Source organism: Mesoplodon densirostris, chromosome 9, assembly GCF_025265405.1.
Source record: "Mesoplodon densirostris isolate mMesDen1 chromosome 9, mMesDen1 primary haplotype, whole genome shotgun sequence".
In the NCBI taxonomy this organism is placed as follows: Eukaryota; Metazoa; Chordata; class Mammalia; order Artiodactyla; family Ziphiidae; genus Mesoplodon; species Mesoplodon densirostris.
The window spans coordinates 38,613,536-38,635,978 of record NC_082669.1 but is presented as its reverse complement, the minus strand read 5'-3'; the positions used below and the strand labels follow the sequence as shown (position 1 = coordinate 38,635,978).

Sequence of the window (22,443 nt, the reverse complement as noted above, 5' to 3'; positions counted from 1 at the left end):
CGAAAACTAACAAAACAAGTCAATGCCTCTTCATTATTTCTAGAATGAAGTGAAACGTCTCAGCCCTCAAAATCCTCCACAGTCTGGTCCCAATCTCATTTCTCACTAACGTTTCCATCTCCTGAATCCTTGTCACCATCTCCCTTACCCCCATTCTTGGTACCCTGGTGACAGAATGGTTTTGCTTTCCAAAAAATACCTTGTAGTTTTAGACATTTCTGTGCATTTTCTAATGCTATTCTTTCCTCCAGGAATGCTCTTCTTCAGTTTGGACTGTTTAACTCCAACCTAAAACCTACTTTAAGGTCCACATCAAACTCAACCTCTGCCATGAGAAAGAATCCTGTTTCCCCAGGTGTAAATTCTTCCTCTGACACCCATGTATCTCTCTGGGGATTATCACCACTGCCTCCCTGTATTGCTGTATTTGTGTCAGTATCTTTTTTCCACAACCTGACTATACTCCTTCAGGTAGGAACCGCCATAGTTATTCTGGATCCCCTACGACATCAGCTTCAATAAAGGTGTACTGAATGAATAAACGACCAAGAGTATTCTAGAATAACAGTACGGAAACACCAACTCAAACTGTGTGTTAGGAGAGCATCTCTAAAATCACAGTTAGTTCTGAAGGAGGCACACACATCATTGCAGCCAATGCCAAAGCTTTGGCCAAATAATTTAGTTAATTTTGAGGTTACCAGAGATTCTCTGTGCTGAAGGTATTGTCCAAGTATCTGGGTCTCAGAAGAAGTAATCTCCATACTGTTAGCCAGAAACTCCATCAAACAATTTGTTAACGAGATAAACAGTGTTCTGTAGCAAAAATTTCAGACACTTAAAACACACTGCAGGACAGCAGAACAAGGTAAATGTCTATGTAGTTTTTTGGCAAAGGTGACCAACCACTCTGGTGATAAACAGAGCTTTCTCATGTCTGTACCAGGAAACCGTAATAACAAATTCAAAAAACTGCTTAGTATAAATTAGCACACACATTCCCCCATTATCCCCCATTGATAACTGGCAGAATTATCAAATTCTGCCAATTTTACCATCTAAATGGCTCAACATCTGTGGCCTTCTCATTTCTGAGCTGCCACCCTGCTTCAGGCTTACATCTCTCACCTGACTCAACAATAGCTCTCTAAGGGTTCTCTGCAACACTTCCCTGTTCCCCACTCAATTTTTCCTCTAAACCAATGCCAGAGAGATCTTAAAAAGACCACATCTGATTATGCCACTTCCCTTCTTTGATGGCTTTCCTTTACCAGAAAGGCAAGTCTAAACTCCTTAGAGTGGATTGCCAGGTCTTTCACAACTTACAGCCCACCTCACCCCACCTCATTTCCTAAGAATTGCCCAGGGCTCAGCTCACGTGCCTTCCTGCTGGTCCCTCTGCCTTAAGCACTCTCCCTTGTCCTGCCCTTCTATGACCATTAGTCATTCTTCAAGCTCAAGCTCAAAAGTCCCCATTTGGTAACACGTGCCCCTTCCTCTATGGATATAATCATAGAATTAAGCCTAGAAAATATGATGCCCACATAAGAGGCAATTTCTTTAGAGAATTAATGACCAAATGTTAATCTCACTCTCATAATGTTTATAAGAAATAGCCATTTCTGTCCCCTTCTTAAAGTTCTCACATAATTTTCAACACTTAGGAATGAGTGCTGGCTAATTTTGCCTACAGCTTGTTAATATAAAATAGGAAAACGAAGTGCTTGCTGAGAAACTTGTGATAATTATACATTTAACTTTTCTTAAGCTTCAGAAACCCCTTGGCAAAAGCACAGAGTCAAGTGTTTCTCTAATTGCATCCATTTATAACCTAATCATGGCATTTACCAGTTTAAAAAGATAGCAGATATTGCCCACTCAGAAATCTCGAAGCCCCTTCAATATGTAACAAGATGTACCAGCAACAAAAGCTTTATTCCATCAAATTCATGTCTATCTCTATGCAGTAGTACCTCAAAGTAGTTGTCTCATTTTGGCATACATGTACAAAAGGGGATGTGATATTCTAGGACTGGAGAAACAAAGTCATTTAGTGAAAAGAATGACTCCAATAGGCAACTGGGATTCTAACTGAAATTTTACCACTGTGCACTTAAATAATTTTGGCCCAGGAATGGTAGATGAGGTAGCTGACGCATTTGAGAATCACAAAAGAAAGGAAATCTGTATGTAACTCTAGGGTTTGGTCGTTATTGTTATAAGAATAGGAAACTGCAAGCTGGGTTTACATTAAGTAAACTGCAATTTCCTCTGTATATTCTGTGTGTTTTAACTGAGTTTTCAGGAACAAGAACAGATGACTGCTATTGAAGAGAAACTGAGGGCAGGAAAAATGAAAATGCTGCAGCCATCTCATGGACACTGTGAGTTCAGTGGGCTGGCAGAGGTATCTTTGTAACAAGTGCTTAAGACATGAAAGAGTGAAAAAAGCTACCAGATGATTTTTATTCCTTATAAATTATTGTAAAAAGTAGAAGCACCTAGTATCAAATATTCTGTTTGGTAGAGTACTATGGAAGTCTCAGCCTTGAGGGTTGATCAGTTCAGACGGTGTCACCCTGCAGGAGGGAGACCACAAAATGGCTAAGTTTGTATTTATCACTAAGGAAGAAAGATCCTTAATAGTCACCTTTCCTGACTTTCAGCCTCAGTAGGAAAAGCCTACACAGAAAAGGCCATCATTCCAATATTTAGTTATACATCATCTCTCCTCTCAGAAATGTACACACTTCAGAGCTGTTACTGCATCAACATTATGACATTCATGCAAGAAGTAAAAAACCTTACTGTTCTCTTTTACAATTTAAAATGAAGGTTTAAAGAGAATAGTGAGTACACAACCGCCAGCAGAGTTACGTAAGCAAACCATAAGCAAACCTTCCACCACTAAATTTCCGTCTCATGGTAAAAGTCCTTATGATAAAGAGCAGCAAGTTCAGATTTCTGTTACTATATATTTGGAGTGTATTATACTCTCATTAGCTGTAACTATAATATTCCAGATTCAACTAATAAGGCAAAGGCAACACAGGTACCTTTTTAATAACCATAAAGCTGTCTGTGGCCTAAGGCTGATGATTTCTCATCTTGGTGAAGTGGAACTCTATCTCCTATTGGTTTGATTTTAAAAGATCTTGCCCTCCCCTCAGGTTGTCACTGATCCACTGAATTGAGTATGCAGGCCATTGTAAAATATGTCATCCATTTTAAGGGCCACTAAGAAAGAAAAATGTTCCCAGTTAAGCTAGGACATGTTTTCGTATCATCAACTTTAAGACTCATCCTGATTTCAGACATGCTGAGATGTGCAGGGAAAGTGCACCTTGAAATCAATAAAATGTAGCATATGAAAACTACTGCTCTTCTAATTAAAATGAATGGAAAGGAATATTGTTTTGAGAAATTTAGGACATGAACCAGGATATTCAACTATTCTAAGGACGCAGAAGAAGTTAGGAGTCAGTCTTAGATATACATGCAGTCAACCTCCAGGGTGCTTTTTAACAATTCAAACAAGTCCCTTAACTTTTCAGTAGTACCTACCGAGGTGAAGGCTCCTGAGACCTCCACTTGCACTTAAAGCCAATGGTCACCTCTAAGATAACTGCGATCACCAGGCTCTGAAACTACTCATGATTCTCCCCCTTGAGACACCGATGCTTAACGACTTGCCGAATGGTTAGAGACGCGTTACATTATCAAACTAAACAGCGTGCCATCCTTGGGCTTCTCACCTCCTCTCCAGCTCAGTAAATCCCTGGCATTTCTACTGATGGCCTTGGAGCAGAAAAAGCATGAAACAATATTTTTCCCCCTCGGAAAGGGTTGAAAATAAAACTCCAAGGAAAAATTAAAGTCAGAGAAGAGAGATGTTCGTAAACACTGAGGCATTTTCCCCTTCATGAGCAATCCTGGAGAGCTTAGCACTGAGAGTGAAGCCTTACAAACAACAACAACAAGTCAACAGACAACATGTAAAGCAGAAGAAAGTGGTCCCATTGTCTCCCTAGCATGACGGCAGAGTTCTCAGTTCTAAGGCTCAATCTGAATAACTGCTTTCAGGAGAACTGAGCAGAGCGTCCCTTTCCTCCAGTTGAACTACATCCAAACAATATAACTCTTGTTGGAACAGGAACGCTCACAAGATACTGGGAAAACTCCCTTCTGACTCTCTCACTTAGTGTGAGCATCTAGAATCTGTTCGTCCATTCTTATCTGTCTCTTGTGACTTAGGAGGCATTTGCTTGATAACTAGATTCACCCCCTGTGCTAAATATAAAAGTACATCGTAACGTTCTTTCAAAACTCATATTCCACAAACTATCTGATGGGGTGAAACTCCCCAAGTGAAACCTGAAAGCCATCCAATAGACATGCATTCTTATTTGCTCCCATGCGTTCTTGTATTTCTACATGATTTACTTCTGTGAAGAGATCTCTTACAAAACCACTGGCTTAGAAAATTAGAGTAGCTGTCATTTTTTACTAAGAAGCATGCTTTTGGGGGGAAAAAAACCCCAAACCTAACGAACTTAAAATAAAATATTCTTTCCTTCAAACATACAAGCAGGCAGAAACATTTTCCACCCCTTCAAACCCGCATCCCCAAGAGGAAAAGGGCTTACGTGTTCAGACTTCTCCTGTTCTTTTTTGTCCGTCTGCAAAAATTGACAGTTTTCTCTTGCCAGCTTCTGGACCAGTTCAATTCGCCCGATATCATCTCTCTCCTGAAGTTTGCATATCACCCCAGCCTTAAGAGTTGGAGAAAAAGCAAAGATATACTTAAATCCACAGTCCCAGGACATGATACCACTGCAAAGTTCACCTTATAACAGACTCATCTTCTCTGTCGCCTGGATTAAATCATGGTCTTGCTAAAATACTTTGCCTTTCCAAAATTGAAATTGTATTACCTTAACCTAGGAATGTCTCACCAGAAGACTTAAAGTGAGATCATTTATCAGTCTACGTTAAGAGAGTGAAAGGCAGAGCAAACTAAATCATTTGCTACTAAAGGGTGCTCCTGATGTGCTACTATTTGTTCCTGACAGCCTGTTTCCTGTTACATAAGCCCAGCAAGAGGTTAAAAACTCATGGGAAAGTTAGCCAGGAACTACTCTGGCAGTAAGGGTGAAGTGATAGAGTACTAAAAATAACAGCACATAACCTCCTAATTCCTTAGCTCCACCAGCTCATTCCATGGACAAATACACAGTTCACAAGAAGATCACAAGATCATTCTTCTTTTTTCATAACTGGAAAGTTACTATGGGGCATTATTAGTAAAATACCTCCAATGTTGCATAAAATATGGTGGAAAAGTTTATTAAAAAGAAACTGCAAAAAGAAAGCTTAGAATTTCATCAGGGTTTAGAAATGGTCCACAAAGCATCATACTTTTTATGATACCCACGAACCAAATAATAATAATATGAAGAAGGAGAATCTAGGACTTTGATCAGAAACAAAAAGTGGTTATATCACACATATTATGAACTGTTTCTGCTCAAATTCTTTCAAAAATGGTTCACACTGACATATCAGGACACTATCTAAAAGGAAATCAGAAGTTACTCTTGGCAGGAACAGCCAAAACTATCAAGTCTTTGTTTTACCCTATACAATCTATAGGATTCGAATGGACCCAGCAACATGACCAAATAGGGAGAAGGGGGCAGCAAGTGATCACAGCTTCAGGGTCTTAACAGTTTGTACTAAAGACACACATTTTGTTGAGTGGGCATCAGAAAAATGGAATTTTCCATTCAAAGCAATGACTAAGTATTTATTCCTAAGGGCAAGGACATCACCTTAACTAGCAGTTTCTCCAACAAATAGGAAGGAAACAAACAAACAAACAAAATCATTGACGTGGCCCAAATCAGATTCCCATGGAACAGCAAGTGGAATTCCTCCACCAAACTCAGACATTTATGTTTACAGCATCCTTTCACAAGTGGTCTTCCAGTTTGTCTCCAAGGTTCCCAAGGACAAGGATCTCAGTTTATCTTAAGACAGCCTGTGCAGTGCTGGAGAGCCAGAATTATTGGAAAGTCCCTTATCATGCTAGACAAAACCACTGAACTTCAAACAATGAGTACTAGTATTGCCTTTAAAGCAACTGCAAGTATGTCTATTTTTTATCCAATATGACAAACTTCCAAATATTTAAATACCACTGTTTATGATATCCTCCTCTTTGCATTTCTCACGTATGTTCCCCCAGCTCCCTATTTTATTTACTCATTCAGTCACTCACTCAACTGATTTTATTTGAACCACCACCATGTGCCAAGATCTATTATAGATTCTAGGGATACAGTAGTCAATAATAACAATAAAAACAAAGTCCCACATGTCATGGAGCTTCTATTCACCAGGGGATGTGGATTATATAACATACAGATATGAAACAGCAGATGGTAATATATGCTAGGAAGGAAAACAAAGCAGGGTAAGGGACAGAGAAATGTTATTAAGATAGAAATGTCAGGGAAGGATTCTTTGGTTGACATTTGAGTGGAGCTATAAAGGAAGTAAAGAATGTTACAGGCAGAGGAACAGAAGTGCAAGGGCCCTAAGGCTTGGGTGTGCTTGGCATGTTCAACGGAGAGCAAAGGGCACAGCAGGGCTGGAGCACAGCTGGTAAGGGAGAGCCCAGTGGAGCTGCTCAGAGAAGTGAAGCCGACCAGAGCGTGCAGCTTCTTTACAGGATGTGTAAGAGGTTTACATTCTTTTTCTGAACAAGATGGAAATACTTAGGAATGTTTTGAACATGGGATTGGAATAATCTGACATTTTCACAGGATCCTTCTGTCTTCTGGGTTGAGAAAACACTGTCAAGTGGCGGGGAGCAGTTAAAGCTAGAAGACCAGTTAGGAGATCGGTCTTCAGACAAGAAATGGCTTGGAACTTGTGGTAGTGGTGGAGGTGGGGAGAAGTGATTAAAATCTGGATCTGTTTCAAAGGAAGGGCTAGCAGAATTGGTCTCTAAGATATTTGGCCTGAGTCACTGGAAGGGTAGGGTTGTCATTTCCTGAGATTGGAAGACTTGGGGAGGAGATCTAGTAAGGGATATGCCTATTAGACATCCAAGTGGAGCTGCCGGGTTGGCAGTCTGGAGGTCCAGAGAAGTCTAAGCTGGAGATAGGACTTCGGGAGTCATCATAATGTAGATGGTATTTAAACCAGAGGAAGAACTGAAGTTACCAATGGAGTGACGTAAACAGAGAAGAGAAGAAATCCATGAGCTGAGTCTAATATTTAGATATTGGGAAGATGAGAATAAGGAGGAGGGGCTCTAGGAAGAGAACCCAGTGAGTAGTGATGGTGGTGTTTCAAGGAGGAGGGAGTGAAAAACTGTATCCAGCGCAGCTGAAACATCAAATAAGGAGTTCAAAACAACTGACACTGAATTTAACAAAAGTAACTGGTGACTTTGAAAGTAACTTTTTTTTTTTTCTTTTGCAGTACGTGGGCCTCTCACTGCTACGGTCCCTCCCGCTGCAGAGCACAGGCTCCAGACGCGCAGGCTCAGTAGTTGTGGCTCACAGGCCCAGCCACTCTGCAGCATGTGGCATCCTCCCGGACCGGGGCACGAACCCGCGTCCCCTGCACTGGCAGGCGGACTCTCAACCACTGCGCCACCAGGGAAGCCCTGACAGTAACTTTTTTTTTTTTGAGAAAAAAAGTGGTAGGGGGGAAAAAAGCCTTACTCACATGGTTTTAACAGAGAATGAAAGACAACTCTTTTGAGGAGTTTTACTTCAAGAAATGGGGCACTAGGACTTCCCTGGTGGTCCAGTGGGTAAGACTCCTCGCTCCCAATGCAGGGGGCCCGGGTTCCATCCCTAGTCTGGGAACTCCCACATGTATGCCGCAACTAAGAGTTCGCATGCTGCAACTAAGAAGACCACCTGCCACAACTAAAACAAAAAAAGATCCCATGTGCCGCAACTAAGACCCAGCAGAGCCTAAATAAATAAATAATTTTTTAAAAAAGAAATGGGGCACTAGTTAAAGAGTGATGTTGCAGGGGGCTTTGCTTGCTTGTTTAGGGTGAGGGATATTCCAGCACATTTATCTTTATTAGAAATCATACAGTGTAGAGGGAAATCTGATGATGTGGGCAAGACGGCATTTTTAGAAATGTCCTTGAGAAGGAAAGAGCATAAAGACCTACTCTCAGAAACATGTATATGAGTATTTCACTCACTGTAATAGGAGGGGAGGTAGAGTACGGGGGGAACATGCCAGTAGGTTAGCATATCGGTGGTGGGAACGAGGAAATTCTTTTCTGAAGGCCTCTATTTCAGAAATAAGAAGTCAGGTGATTAGCTGAGAGTAAGGACTGTGAGAAGATCCTGGAAGTATAAGAAAAGAAGGCATGTAATGGTCATTTCAGTTCCAAGGGTTGGCAAACTTTTTTTGTAAAGGGCCAGAGTGTAAATATTCTAGGTTCAGTGGGGCATGTGGTCTTTGGTGCAACTACCCAAGTGTCCAGTTTTAGCACAAAAGCAGCAAGAGACGTTATGTAAATGACTGAGCATGGCTGTGTTCCAATAACACTTTATTTACAAAAACAGGCAGTAGGCTGTGGTTTCTCAACTCCTAACCTGAAAGAAGAGGCAACCGGACAAGGAAAGTAGAATCAGATTGCCGAGCATTAATAAGGGCCCACTGGATTTTGGTTTTAGATCCTTTTACCATCCTAGCCGTCCTCCTTAGCGTGTATTGGTTTGTCAGGATTTTAATGGAGCCCATAACCTGAGATAATGCTGAATACACGGGCCAATCTTGAAGATGTTCTTTTAATCAATACTAGAGAGTAAAAGAGGATCAGCAGTGTTAAGGATGCTCCTTTAAACTACGAAGGCAAGGAAATTATTCAGGGAAATTTCTACACAAAAATTACTAACATTCTTTAAATGTTTTGACACTTAATGGAATATGTTTCTGTTATCTAGAAAATTCATTTATGTTGACCAACTAGGATTTCTTCTCTCTCCAGCCCTGTCATCCTCACGGCGTTTAATATATTGTCCTGCTAGAGGAGAGAGGGTGTTAATGACGCTGCAAGCTCTGGGCCTGCTCCGTGGCTGCTTATTCAGTAGTGTGATGGATTGGTCCCCATCTCTCTCTGCTCCCCATTGTGGCAGCCCTGTGTAATAGAGGGCACTTGTGAGATGGGGCCAGGCAGGGGTGGCACACAGGAGGAAAGCACCGTGAGCTAACTAATTTGGCGAGTGAGAATGAGCCTGTTACCTTTTCTCACCAGCACAGGCTCCAAAGCAACTGGGCTAAGCTTCCATAGACTCCAATTTGGAGAGAGAGTCTTTCCTTCTGTCTGTGGGTGCCACATGTATTTTTAAAAAAACAACTGATAATAGCATCAGCAAAAAAAACGGTAGGACTGAGTACAGGAAATTTAAGAGACCTCGACTATTTCTTTGGTTTCTGTGTGAACATGAGTTTTTTGCTTAGGATCCTAAATAGAGACTTTTCTTTCTTGAGGAAATACATTTTTATTAGAACCAGATAACTTGGGTTTACAAATTATGTATTTTAAACACAAAATGCTATTACTTTAAAAAATGGGTTTCAGATTGACTCATTTATTTCTTATTTATAATTAAATCATCTTATAATTTAAAAAGGAATATTGCTATCTTGATTTTCTGGTTTCTGCATAATTTCTAGATGCATTTTCACAAGATAATCAATTCTACAGCACTCCTTACATATAACTATCAAAAAAGGCTTTCAAGGAGGGTTATGTAAGCTTCTTCATTCCCTAGAGAACTTTAATCCCAGAGAGATGCCCGTACATCCTGGATAGTTTTATAAGACAGTCCTCTTTGGAAATACCACAGTAAACCAGATGTTCTCTGGGGGGGTTCCTTTCACAGTTCTGTAATTTAGTGATTTAATTCAAAAAAGCCATGAATTTATTAATATATTTTGAGAGCTTTGTTATGGCAGGAGAAGCAAGATAACTAACAGCCCTTGATCTAGACTTTCACATTCCTGGACTATTTAATTTATCTATGTGAAATTAATTATAAACAGTTTACCTAACACTGTTAGGCCAGAAAAAAATAAAAGATTAATGTGTAACCATCAGAAGAGTATTTAAGAGCCTTATTTCAAGGTCTGCTTTGAAAAAAAAAATCTCTGTAATGCATAATTAAAGCTATTTATATCATTTTCAGTATTTGAGAAGAGAAATGTTATGAATGTAAATGAAAAGTCTGTTTCCTTTATAAATGGAGTCATAGAAATGTTTGGTCCATTCTTTCTGTGGTGAAATGAAACTTGGACAGAATTCCCTTAGGAAAAACTGCAAACTAAATGAACAGCCCTTATGCCATAAGGTGAAAGAGCACAAGTTCTACGTATGGAACCATTTTCTGCATTATCATAACCTTAAAAATCACCTTTTCTAAAACACCATGCAAAAATTGCTATCAAAGGAGGGAAAACCAGGATGAAAGAATCCACCTTTCATGAAAGCACTTTTGTAATAACAGAATGCTTTTCAATACAAATTCAGGGTATTCGGGTAAACTCGTATTGATTGTTACATAATAGATTCATTTCTGCAAACTTAAATCTTGAATAGAAATTCATAAATTTTTTTTTTGTTACTTTGAACACAAAGTCCAAATGACAGAATAAAACACTGATGGCCTGGGATGGTGTACTATATTACCTATTTCCAACACAGAAAGTAGAATTCTTTCCAGGAAAATTCAGAAGACAATTCATAATAAATGAATAATTTTTAAAATTTCATTTTATTATTCATTTTCTCAAATTTCTCCAGAGAAAGAAAAGTATGACAAATTTCCTACTGGTTGGAATAGAAAAATACACCCTTTGATAACTGCGGGAAGGATCAAGAAAAGAACATACAGTGAAAAGTACAGGCGATAGAAAGTGTGATGGTAAAGGCAGGTTTACTAATGTCCAGGGCATCACTAGGACGGGCCTCAGACACCATGCCGGGGCATCGTAGCGCCTTAGGAAGCGTTCAGTGATTCCCGGTCCCTCACTGTACAGATGAGGCAGTGCAAGTTCAGGGGGCGGTCACTGCTCCGGTCCCCCTCCCTTGTGGAACTACCTGTGTTGATACACCACACTGGTCACACAGACCCATCCCCTACAAACACCGCGTGATACTGTGTCCTGCCAAAGTGGGCTGGGGGCGGGGAAGGAGGCAGAAACCATAGCTGTGTGGAATTTATTACTGTTATTTCCCTTAAATATGTTCTTAATCTATTACACTTTTATAATTATCTCTTCTGATGAGATTGTACAAAATTGTACATTTTTTGTACAAAAAAATGCACAAAAATACATTACATATTTACATAATCGATGAAGTAAGGGGTTCATTCATTACATATATTTAATTCCTTGAATTTTCCAACTAGAATAGGGAGGTCACCAATATTTTATCTTGTTTTGACCTGAGAGAAATTACAGCTCAGATCTGCATACATTACTGATCATTTTGCTAAGCAGAGCAGCAAAGTTGGCAAATAATAAAGAAGTTTAAAAAAAGAGAAAATAAGTAAATTTAATAAATTCTAACACAAAGGATTTAAAAGGGTCACCTGTTTTCTATGATAGCTATCACAACCTTAAATAAGAGCTTTCTTCAGTCTGTTTTTTTTTGAAAAATCACATTTTGCTGATAAAACAATCATGAACTATGTGGCAATCGATTTGTATAATTGACAGTTATTATCACTTAATATTAAAATGATTGATTCCAATGGAGGAATAGGAGACAAACGAATGACTGAATCCAGTGGTCTATGGCCACCCGAATAAAAGCAAGAATTTCCAAAGTTCAGCATGTTATAAATTACTCATTGAATATCTCACTAGAACCTGCAAAATTTCTATCCAACTGATAAAGATTCTTTAATCCTTTAGTCCTAAATAAAGGGCTATAACGAGTGAAGGGTCTAGAATGTTTTCTGTAAGTGCAGATACCATAATGGCAGACAGAGCAACACTGCAGCCCAGTCCTGTTAGATACCTTAAATATTCAGACCAAAAAGCAATGTGATACTGATCATGACAATGAGAATAACTCCAGGAGGCTGTACTTACTGTGTGCCAGGCACTGTTCTAACTGCTTCACATATATTCCTTTGATCTTCAAAACAATTGTCTCCATTTTACAGATGTTAGAAAGGCAGCTTAGCACAGGGGTGAAAAGCAAGGATGTAGGAGCCAGACTACCTTGGCTGGATTCCCATCCCCACCACTTAGCAGCTCATCTGTGAAGTGGTGGTAAGTATATTATCTGCCTCATAGGGTTTGTTGTGAGGTTTAAGTATGTTAATAAAAGCAAGGAGCTTAGAAGAGTGCGTTTGAAGTACTGTCTAAGTGTTAACTCTCAACACTCTTACAGAAAAGGAACATGCGGCACCAGAGAGTAGTGTAACTTGCCCAGGGTTGCTGTGAGAGTGCAGCCTGGCCCAGGAGACAACACTCTTAACCTCACGGATGCTGCCTGACGTTCGCGGAAACTCTTTTATGTGCCAGGGTGGCACGCATTTTTATGTGGCTTCATTTCAACCTCATGACAACTTTATAACATCTCTACTTTACAAAGATGAAAAACAAGCATGCTAGTCACTGCCTAGCATGCTGGGGACACTTGGGTGACAAATACACGGATGCCACCCTACAGGAACGAACTGGTTTAGAGACAATAAAGAACTTGCCTCCAGGCACCAGCTATGAAGAAGAAGGGCTGGGATGTAAACCCCAGGCTACATGCTCCCTTCACTCTTCCTACACATCACTGCATGGAAATAGGGAGTTTCCTAGGCAGAAAAGATATTTTTAGAGAGAAAGGCAAGAAAGGAATCCACATATGAGGAGAGAACTAGAGTTTTCCGGTAGGTGGTAAACCTGTGTACAGCAAGGCCCAGTCTCTCTGGAGTTACTGACTGGCTTAACCCTTTATACACCCAAAGTTTTCAACAGCCAGGGGACATTTTCCCCACAGTGACATAATTCATCACGTACAGGGAAGGAATGAGAAACCAGTGAGCACTTAACTTGTTTAAAATATACTCTGAAGACTACATAATTATGCATCCCAGTGAATTAACTCATGACTCTCCAAACCTAAAGAGAATCTGTTCCTGATCTAACTATCAATTCACTGGTTTCAATTGGTTTCATGATTCCATTCCTCTGTACATTCTGTAGATGCACAGAGATGTCACCGTTGCTGAAGAAAAACCACAAAACCTCGTAGAGCAAGGTCTATGCATCTATTTGAGATACAAAGGGGAATAAAATTGCATTAAAACAGACTTTTGTCCACAGAATAAGTCCAAAATAAATTAAAAATAGCAGTTTAAATTTAGAAACTAAATAATAAACTGTCCTACTAATAACTTAATGCCTTAAGAAACCTTTGAGAAAGCTATCCTTGCCCAGGTTTGCTTGGAAGCCTGAAGTATAATTTCAGTATGAGCCTGTGGATTGCAGCATTCTGAATATTACCACAGCAAAACAATTCCAGACAAGTCCTTATATGAACTTACTAGAACACGACAACCTCTGCAACCCTGGCTGAGAAAGCTAATGTGATTATTCTGACCAGAATCCACAGACTTACAACTTTAAAGGTTAAGTGTGCGGCGTCAACCAAACTAAGAATCTTTTTTTCTCCAGGCCTACTGAGGTATACTTAATATACAAAAAGTCACACACATTTAATGTATCCATTTTGATGAGTTTGGACCCGTGTGATACCAGCATACCATCACCACAATCCTGAGAGACCATTTCCTCTGTAGGTCTAGCTAGTAGAACCGAGCAACGCCCTGCATGGAGTAAGGGCTCAAACGGGCTTGCCTGTTTCCAGAGTTTTTCCACTCCTTTCCCCCTGAGTGTAGAGTAGCTCCGATTCTTCTCCCTGGGTAGATCAATCAACCCATGGCTCTATACACACCATGATCGATTTCTCAGTAGTACACTCCCCTGGACCCACTCTTCTCGTTCTTATGTATAATAAAATGCAATGGCTTATTTATTCAACATACTTCTCTTTTTAATCCTCACAACTCCCCTATCAGGTAGGTTCAGAGATGAGTCACCGAAAACTCCAAAGGGTTAACAAACTGGCTTATGGTAGCTAGGTATTTAGCCATGTCAAACAAGGCTACAGCTGGGTGTCAAGGGGGTGGAACTCTGCGGAGTGGAGTTGAATTGTTGAGGGCTTGCAAAAGGATGTCCTCATGCCATCTGTTCTGCTTCTCGCCCCGCTGTCCCCACAAAGAATCTCTAAATGCTCTACACTTACATAAAGTTAATAGTTGATAGCAGTAGGGTGCCCAAAGTTTTTATGCTGCCATAGTATTTGGAGGTCAGCTGCTACTAAAAGCATGTCCATACCACAAGGTAAATGCTGGGGGTGGGCACAGAAACTTTGCCAGGTGAGGCATCGCACTGATCTGTCTGGCCCTGCCCCGGCTGTCATGCTGTCAGCCGGCTGATTCTCCTCTGCCATCTCCAGGGGACAGTCTACCCTACGGCGGTATCTCCTGGTTCTTCACTTACTTTGCTTGCTGTCTGGGAAGTGAAGGATGTCTCCGGATCTGTCCCTCCCCCATGAATCAAACTATAAACGTGAAGAGCAATTTAGGTTTTTCTTGTGAAATATCTCTTATCAAAAATAAGTGCTTCATTCCCATAATATGACTATTGTACAGAACACAAAAGGTGAGACCTGTATCACCTGCAAACACTCGTGCTATCTCACCACTCTCACCACAGAAGAAGGGTGTAAGGAGGGGCTGTCACAGAACTTGTCACACCTGAGGATCTGCAACACCTTCAGCCTCTGTCACAGTTACGTGTTTGTCACTGTTTTCTTCATCTTGTTCAATTGCTTAAATAAAAAAAAGAAAAAGAACAATATTAAACAAATGTAGCATCATAAGAAAATTGTTTCACATCATTTTCTTTTCAGATGGCAATCTGGCAGGAAAAAATAATGTTAGGTAGAGTCCCAAAACGTAAATATCAGTACTGCTTTTTTAATTATTTGGATGAAAAGTCTAACTAATAGCACTGGGCACTTTTCATGTACATTATCTCATTTGTTAAATCACTGGCATTGGAGCAATCCGATCTCAATTTTCCTCGTCACCTCAACCCATCAAGACATCATCATGTCAGTTTTGTACTTCACCCAAGGGGGAGCTGGGGTACAGGTGAAGGCTTCTATCCAGTTCATGTGAGAACATCATTTTTTTCTTTCTTTTTTTTTTTTTTTTTGCGGTACGCGGGCCTCTCACTGTTGTGGCCTCTCCCGTTGCGGAGCACAGGCTCCGGATGCACAGGCTCAGCGGCCATGGCTCACGGGCCCAGCCGCTCCGCGGCATGTGGGATCCTCCCGGACCGGGGCACGAACCCGTGTCCCCTGCATCGGCAGGCGGACTCTCAACCACTGCGCCACCAGGGAAGCCCCATATTTTTTTTTATGTGATTTTTTTGGCTAACAGTTTACTGTTATATAATGAAGGAAGCATGATTTTTTTCAAACTGAAGTATAGTTGATTTACAATGTTGTGTTAGTTTCAAGTGTACAGCAAAGTGATTCAGTTATACATATATATATTATTTTTCAGATTATTTTCCATTATAGGTTATTACAAGACACTGAATATAGCTCCCTGTACTATACAGTAGGGCCTTGTTATTTATCTAGTTTATATATAGTAGTGTGTATCAGCTAATCCCAAACTCCTAATTTATCCAGCACCCCCCCTTTTCCCTTTGATAACCATAAATTTGTTTTCTATGTCTGTGAGTCTCTTTCTGTTTTGTAAATAAGTTCATTTGTATCATTTTTTTTAGACTCCACATATAAGTGATATCATATGATATTTGTCTTTCTCTATCTGACTTACTTCACTTAGTGTGATAATCTCTAGGTCCACCCATGTTGCTGTAAATGACATTATTTCATTCTTCTTTATTACTGAGTAGTATTCCATTGTATATATGTGCCACATCTTCTTTATCCATTCACCTGTGGATGGACACTTAGGTTGCTTCCATGTCCTGGCTATTGTAAACAGTGCTGCTATGAACATTGGGGTGCATGAACCTTTTCGAGTTAGAGTTTTCTCTGGGTATATACCCAGGAGTGATTGATTGCTAGAGGAAGCACAATATTTTATATTTGGATTGTACAGAGCATTGTTACCACAAAATTCCAAACTATGGAGTCTTGAATCCACCTCTTCTCCCATACTTCCCCAGCGTCTCCCTATCCAAGTCCTTGTCACCCTTTCTGCACCGGTGCAATAACCTCCTACCACAAAGCCCCTGATTCCAACCTCTCCCTAATAAAATCGGGCTTGAGCACAACTGCTAAACAATCAGTCTCAAAAAATATAACAATAAGTGCCCTGCTTTGGCCTCTGTATCACTTATCTCATCAAGTCTGAACACTGTTCATCACAGAAGGCCTTCCTTGAATTCTCCAGCTTCTTCCTCATCTCCAACTTCACCCTGACATTTAACATCAGAACGTATTGTACCAGCTCTGATCCAAACTCTATGATTTCATTATTTTTCTCCTTGTATAGCCTGCTCTTCCATTTTAACAAATATGTACTTAGTACCTACTAGGTGCCTGGCACTGGGGTTATTCCAGTGAACAAGATAGGTAAGCTCCTGACCTCATGAAGTACACATACTAGCTGGGGGGATAGCTAACAACTACTGTTCCAACTGGTAACAATCATAATTATTACAATAATAATCTTTAAAAATAAAATGGGATTAAAGATCATGATAAATGGTGAAATGACAGAAAACCAACTGGGGGAGGTCATTGCAGAGAGCAGGCCATGCACGGTGCTTCTCTGAAGAAGTGATATGTGGGCTGAGACCCGAGGTTGAGACGGAGCTGCCCGAGACAGGTAAGAGTGATGCAAGACAAGCCTGGAGAGAGCATGGACCAGGGTCAATTCAGATGTTAGTCTAAGAACACGCGGGGGCGCACCAAGGAATTTTAAAATCGGGAACTGCATGATGCGTCTATTTTCAAAGTACTTTTTGCCTGCTTTGTGGAGACCAGACTTACGAGGAGCAAGAAGGAAGCAAGGAGTCCAGTTAGGTGACCGTGGCTTAACATCTGGCCTAGAGATAACCAGGGCACGGACCAGGGAAGCGGCAATGTGCTGAAGAAACATGGGGGATTTGAACTGCGTTTTTGAGTTCATTTGGCAATGAACTGAATATGAGAGGCCGGGGACGGTGCAGGTGGGGGAGGGAGATGAGTAAGAAAAAGTAATCCAGGGTGTTTCGTAAGTAGAATAAGGCACTGCTCATACCCACTGTACCACTTATTCTTCCTGCCTTCTCCATCAAAAGCAGGCCTCAGGGCTTCCCTGGTGGCGCAGTGGTTGAGAGTCCGCCTGCCGATGCAGGGGACACGGGTTCGTGCCCCCGTCCGGGAAGATCCCACATGCCGCGGAGCGGCTGGGCCTGTGAGCCACGGCCGCTGAGCCTGCGCATCCTGGAGCCTGTGCTCCGCAACGGGAGAGGCCACAACAGTGAGAGGCCCGCGGACCGCAAAAAAAAAAAAGCAGGCCTCAGACATAGCAACCTCACTGACAGTGAGGTCGCCCACTGTACTTCTGAATTCAGTTTGCACTGTTTTGTGTACTCTTAAGTACTATGCTCTTTGCTCTGTATTTTTAAAAATATTATTTCACATACCTTTTGCTTTTATATGCCTTTTATGCCCACTGCATGGCGCTTATGATGGCACCCACCTAAAATGCTGTGCACGCAGCATGAGCTCTGTAAAAATTAACAGAGATGAACAATTTCTCCCCAAGTGACCAAAATGGCACAACTTGACTACACCTACGTATATGAGGTACGTCTTTCATAACCATTTATGAAAAAAGAGGGGAGGGAAAGTCTTCTGTTGAACTCCACAGATAACTAGGATAACTCCTACCAGCTAAGCATTTAAAGGCAAGGCAGGAAGAGTGGAATCGGGGAGAAGCTTTTCTTCTATTTTCAACAAAATGTTCCATTGACACTACTGTTGCCCAGTTAGGAGGAACTTTAAGAATAAAGAAAAACACTCCTGTTTTCTTTGAAAAACTAGAGGCACAAATGAAAAGGGGAAAATAAAATACAAAATAACATCTGAAATTCCACTTAAAAATGCAATGGGCTATAGAAATAAGCAAACTAACAACTAATTTAAGAAGCCTTTCCTCATCCTGTAATGGGGAATTATGTTTTTGGAGGGCAATTCAGTAATATACCTACAGGAGACAACTTGGCCCACATGAAGTATCCACCGTACCTTGGCACTTAATTTATGCTTTATTTGAAGTTTCAGTTTTGATGAAAATAAAGAAAATTAAATTTTGAAGTATTTTTGCCTATTACATTCATGTTTTTGTTTCTAAAACAACAACGTTCTGGTGTCTATGCACTTCTTTTTCTCACCTTATTATACTGCATCATACAATATGCAGGACAGTGAATAGCAATTTCATGATTGAGAGTTCATACTATTTTTTGAGATTTAGGCATAATTCTTAGTACATATAAATAGAACCAAAGGAAGAAGAGATTAGCAGAAAAACATACTTGGGATAAAATAAAAATTCAGTCCTGTATTTCTAGCTTATCCTCAACAACAGTGCTCCATTTCTTATCACATATTTGAAGACCTCAAAATGTGTTGCCCAGAGTTGCATGTTGGTTAACAGAGCAAGAATTAGAAACACAAGTAAGTTAAAGGCACGTGGCAAAGGTCACTCAGCAACTGATTGCAATGTGGGTAATGAAGAGACACGCGAAGCTCTAGTAGACTCTTAACCTCAGCACCTTGATAATGAAGAAAAGAGTGTGGTCTCTGATAACACGTAACATAATTTTATTGGAAATACTGAAAAAATATGATTCCAAGAATGCATTTTAGCCAGGGTTTCACATACACCACTTGGGGAAAACACCTTATTTATCATGGCCTTCAGAGGATTTTATAATCACCCCCATGAAGTCTCATGGACCACACAGTTAGTCACCTAAAAGGGAATGCCTTATTGACCGTTGAGTGTGAGATTAATGTCTAGGAATATGTCAGGGGCAGCTTCTCTTTCTGCCTTCTCATAGTGCGGCTCGTGGCAGAACAAGGAGGAAGCAGTTACTTGGATTCGTGAGCTGAGTTCGTTTATCTGATCAGAATAAGAATATGTTGGGGGAAACTTGCCTATGCAAATATTGATTCTGGGACAGTTCCCTCCAGTGGAACACAGATACAGGAATGACTGCTTCTGGGACCGAGGGCAGCTCGAAGCCGCACTCTGCCAACACAAACCATCCCCTTATCTCTCAACACACAGAGTCCAAAAGCCAGAAAAGACCTTTGAAAATAACTTACCACCACAAAAGTTACAGCACAAGCTCTGAAGCGTATGCTTTGAATGGTACACGAGAGCCCTCGAGAGAACTAAGAATATATGTGGATTAATTAGCACTAATTCACATAAAAGTACTTAGTTTAACTGTGTCTATTTGTAAGTTAGCCAAGAGCAATTCAAGAGGAGTTACTGGTGACAGCCTCCGAGGATGCCAGGGCTCGCCTGAATGTCACTCTCTTGCTGCCTCGGGGACAACAGGTTCTCTCTCCCCACCACTTACTGGGATGGTTGCTAAGAAAACGCTCCTAATAACTCTGTCAAAACTATTACTTAAACGCACAGGGGACTGATACTCTTTCAGAATGATGCTTACTTAATTTCTGATCAATTGTGTAAAGGTCGAAGCCAAACCAGCAGGTCATTAAACACAGTGACTGTAATGCATTATGTGACTAGAGTTGCCAGCATTCTTTAAGAATCAACCAAACTTTTTTTTTAAATTTACAAACCAACCAAAAATCTTACTGCAGACAGAAATTTAGCACTTCAAGTTCCAATGTGAGAAATCAGCAAATAGAGTTGAGAAAAATTATTCATTGAGTAACTTGCCAAGAATTAAAGTTTTGGCAATAATGTCCTCTTTCACCTATGTGGTATTTTTTACAGAGGGAAAGCTGTTTCATGAAGGGTCTCATCTGACGTTCACACAACCTGAATAGTTGGGCAAGTAAAATCATCCTCATCTTATAGATGAAGTGAAGGAACCTGTCCTGGTCCTCCCACATACAACGTATGTATCTGTGGCAGTTCAAGTCGCCCTCGGTCAAGGATGGAGCAGAACAGGCTGGTCAAACTACATATCTGCAAATCCATTCATGGGGATCCTGACCAGGATTTCTTTTCATTTCTTTTTTAATGAAATAGAACAGAATACAGTAGAAAGAATAGGAAAAAAAATTAAAAGTCAAAGGCATTGCAACTAGTATTTTTCACAAATGTGAATTAGCGATGTGCCAGGTCAAGCTCTTTTGTGTGTCCTGTGGGTTGTGAACATAAAAATGTTAAGAAAACACAGAGGTATTTTCAGGCCACAAGAGGCAGAATCTAGTTCCTCAATATCCAAGTAACCAGCTATCTTCTGGTGCCATTCCTGGAGAAAGGTCATTTTGTTTATTTTAGGAGGCCTCTCAAAAAGACTCCATCCACATTCAACAAGGAGTGTATTCCCTGTGAGAGGGCATGGAAATGAGCTGCCAGCAAGATACACTGATAGAGTACATTCATTTTTAGTTACCAACATACAATCACAAATGCTTCCAAACACTCAGTCTTTTCTAATCTTTAAAAAGTAAGAGAAAAAGCAGTTGCAAGCCTCAACTCATCACTATATATGTTTTTGCAGGAAAATTTGAACAATAGCGGTCAGTAGTCACCACTGAGTCATTCCATACAGTATTTTTTTTTTTTCTTTTTTTTTTTTTGCGGTATGCGGGCCTCTCACTGTTGTGGCCTCTCCCGTTGCGGAGCACAGGCTCCGGATGCGCAGGCCCAGCGGCCATGGCTCACGGGCCCAGCCGCTCCGCGGCATATGGGATCCTCCCAGACCGGGGCACGAACCCGTATCCCCTGCATCGGCAGGCGGACTCTCAACCACTGCGCCACCAGGGAAGCCCCATACAGTATTTTTACTATTTTTTTTATTGTTTAAAGTTTTGTCTGTTTTTCTTCCAGTTTTATTGAAAAATAATTGACATACACCACTGTATAAGTTTAACATGTACAGCATGATGGTCTGGTTTACATATGTTGTGAAGTGATTACTATAATCATTTCAGCTAACATCCATCTTCTCTTATAGATACAGTAAAAAGAAAAGAAACAAAAGAAAAAGGAAAAAAAAAATTCTCCTTCTGATGAGAACTCTTAGGATTTTCTCTCTTAACAACTTTCCTATGTAACATACAGCAGTGTCAGCTACAGTCATCATGTTGTACGTTACATCCCTAGTACTAAGTTATCTTCGAATTGGAAGTTTGTGTCTTTTGACCACCTTCCTCCGTTTCCCCCTCCCCCAACCCTCTGCCTCTGGTAACTATAAGTCTGATGTCTTTTCCCATGAGTTTGGTTTTTTCTATATCCATTCATCCACTGATGGACACTTAGGCTGTGTCCATGTCTTGGATATTGTAAATAATGCTGCTATGAAATGGGGGTATAGATATCTTTTCAAGTTAGTGTTTTCATTTCCTCTGGATATATTCCCAGAAGTGGAATTGCTAGATCACATGGTAGTTCTATTTTTAATTTTTTGAGGATCCTCCATACTGTTTTCCACAGTGGCTGCACCAATTTACAATCCCACCACACTTCCCTATTATAATCTGGCCCATCCACTGCCATTTGACTTCACTTTGAAAGCTGACCAATAACCACTATATCTTTGTCCCAGTCTGTTCAGCCTGTCAGCTGAACTTGAGACTGTTGTTTTAAAATTCTTTTCTGGGTCCTTATCATGTTGAAACTCTGAAAATGCAAGTTTTCTGCAGGCTCTCTTTTCTCTCTTTGCCTCTTTCCTCAGTGATCTTATCTGTTTCTATGGTTTCAACTTTCCCTGTTATGCGGGTTATTCCCAAAGCTCTGTCTACATCTCTGCCCTCTTCTCTGAATTCCAGGCCCGCATCTCTGGTTACACACTGAGGATGCTCATTTCACAGACCGTCACGTGTCTGCTCCGTACAAGCTGCTATGATAGGTGTAGTGGTACCACCTCTGCCCTCAAGAAAGAGTCATCTATTTAGCAGGATGTGAGGACACAAAGGTCTGAAGTCACACATGCATCACCCTCACTATATCCCACAAGCCTCTTCCTCCTCCGGGGCCTGTTCTTTAGTTCAGATCGACACCAGGCGTCTTCATATTCTTCCTTCCCCTCTTCCCTCACATCCATCTCTCACTAGATCCTGTCACTTGTACCTCTGAA

At 40.7% G+C, this 22,443-nt stretch overlaps 1 protein-coding gene across 1 annotated transcript in view; it reads right to left on the bottom strand.

The window, feature by feature from the left end:
• Nucleotides 1-22,443, bottom strand: part of RAPGEF5 (Rap guanine nucleotide exchange factor 5) — a 213,411-nt gene that overhangs the window by 93,404 nt on the left and 97,564 nt on the right. The window contains exons 8-9 of the mRNA XM_060108417.1: nt 14,874-14,947; nt 4,647-4,772 (exon numbers count right to left, since the gene is read on the bottom strand). Coding sequence (XP_059964400.1) covers nt 4,647-4,772; nt 14,874-14,947 — 200 coding nt within the window. The remainder of the gene's footprint in view (nt 1-4,646; nt 4,773-14,873; nt 14,948-22,443) is intronic.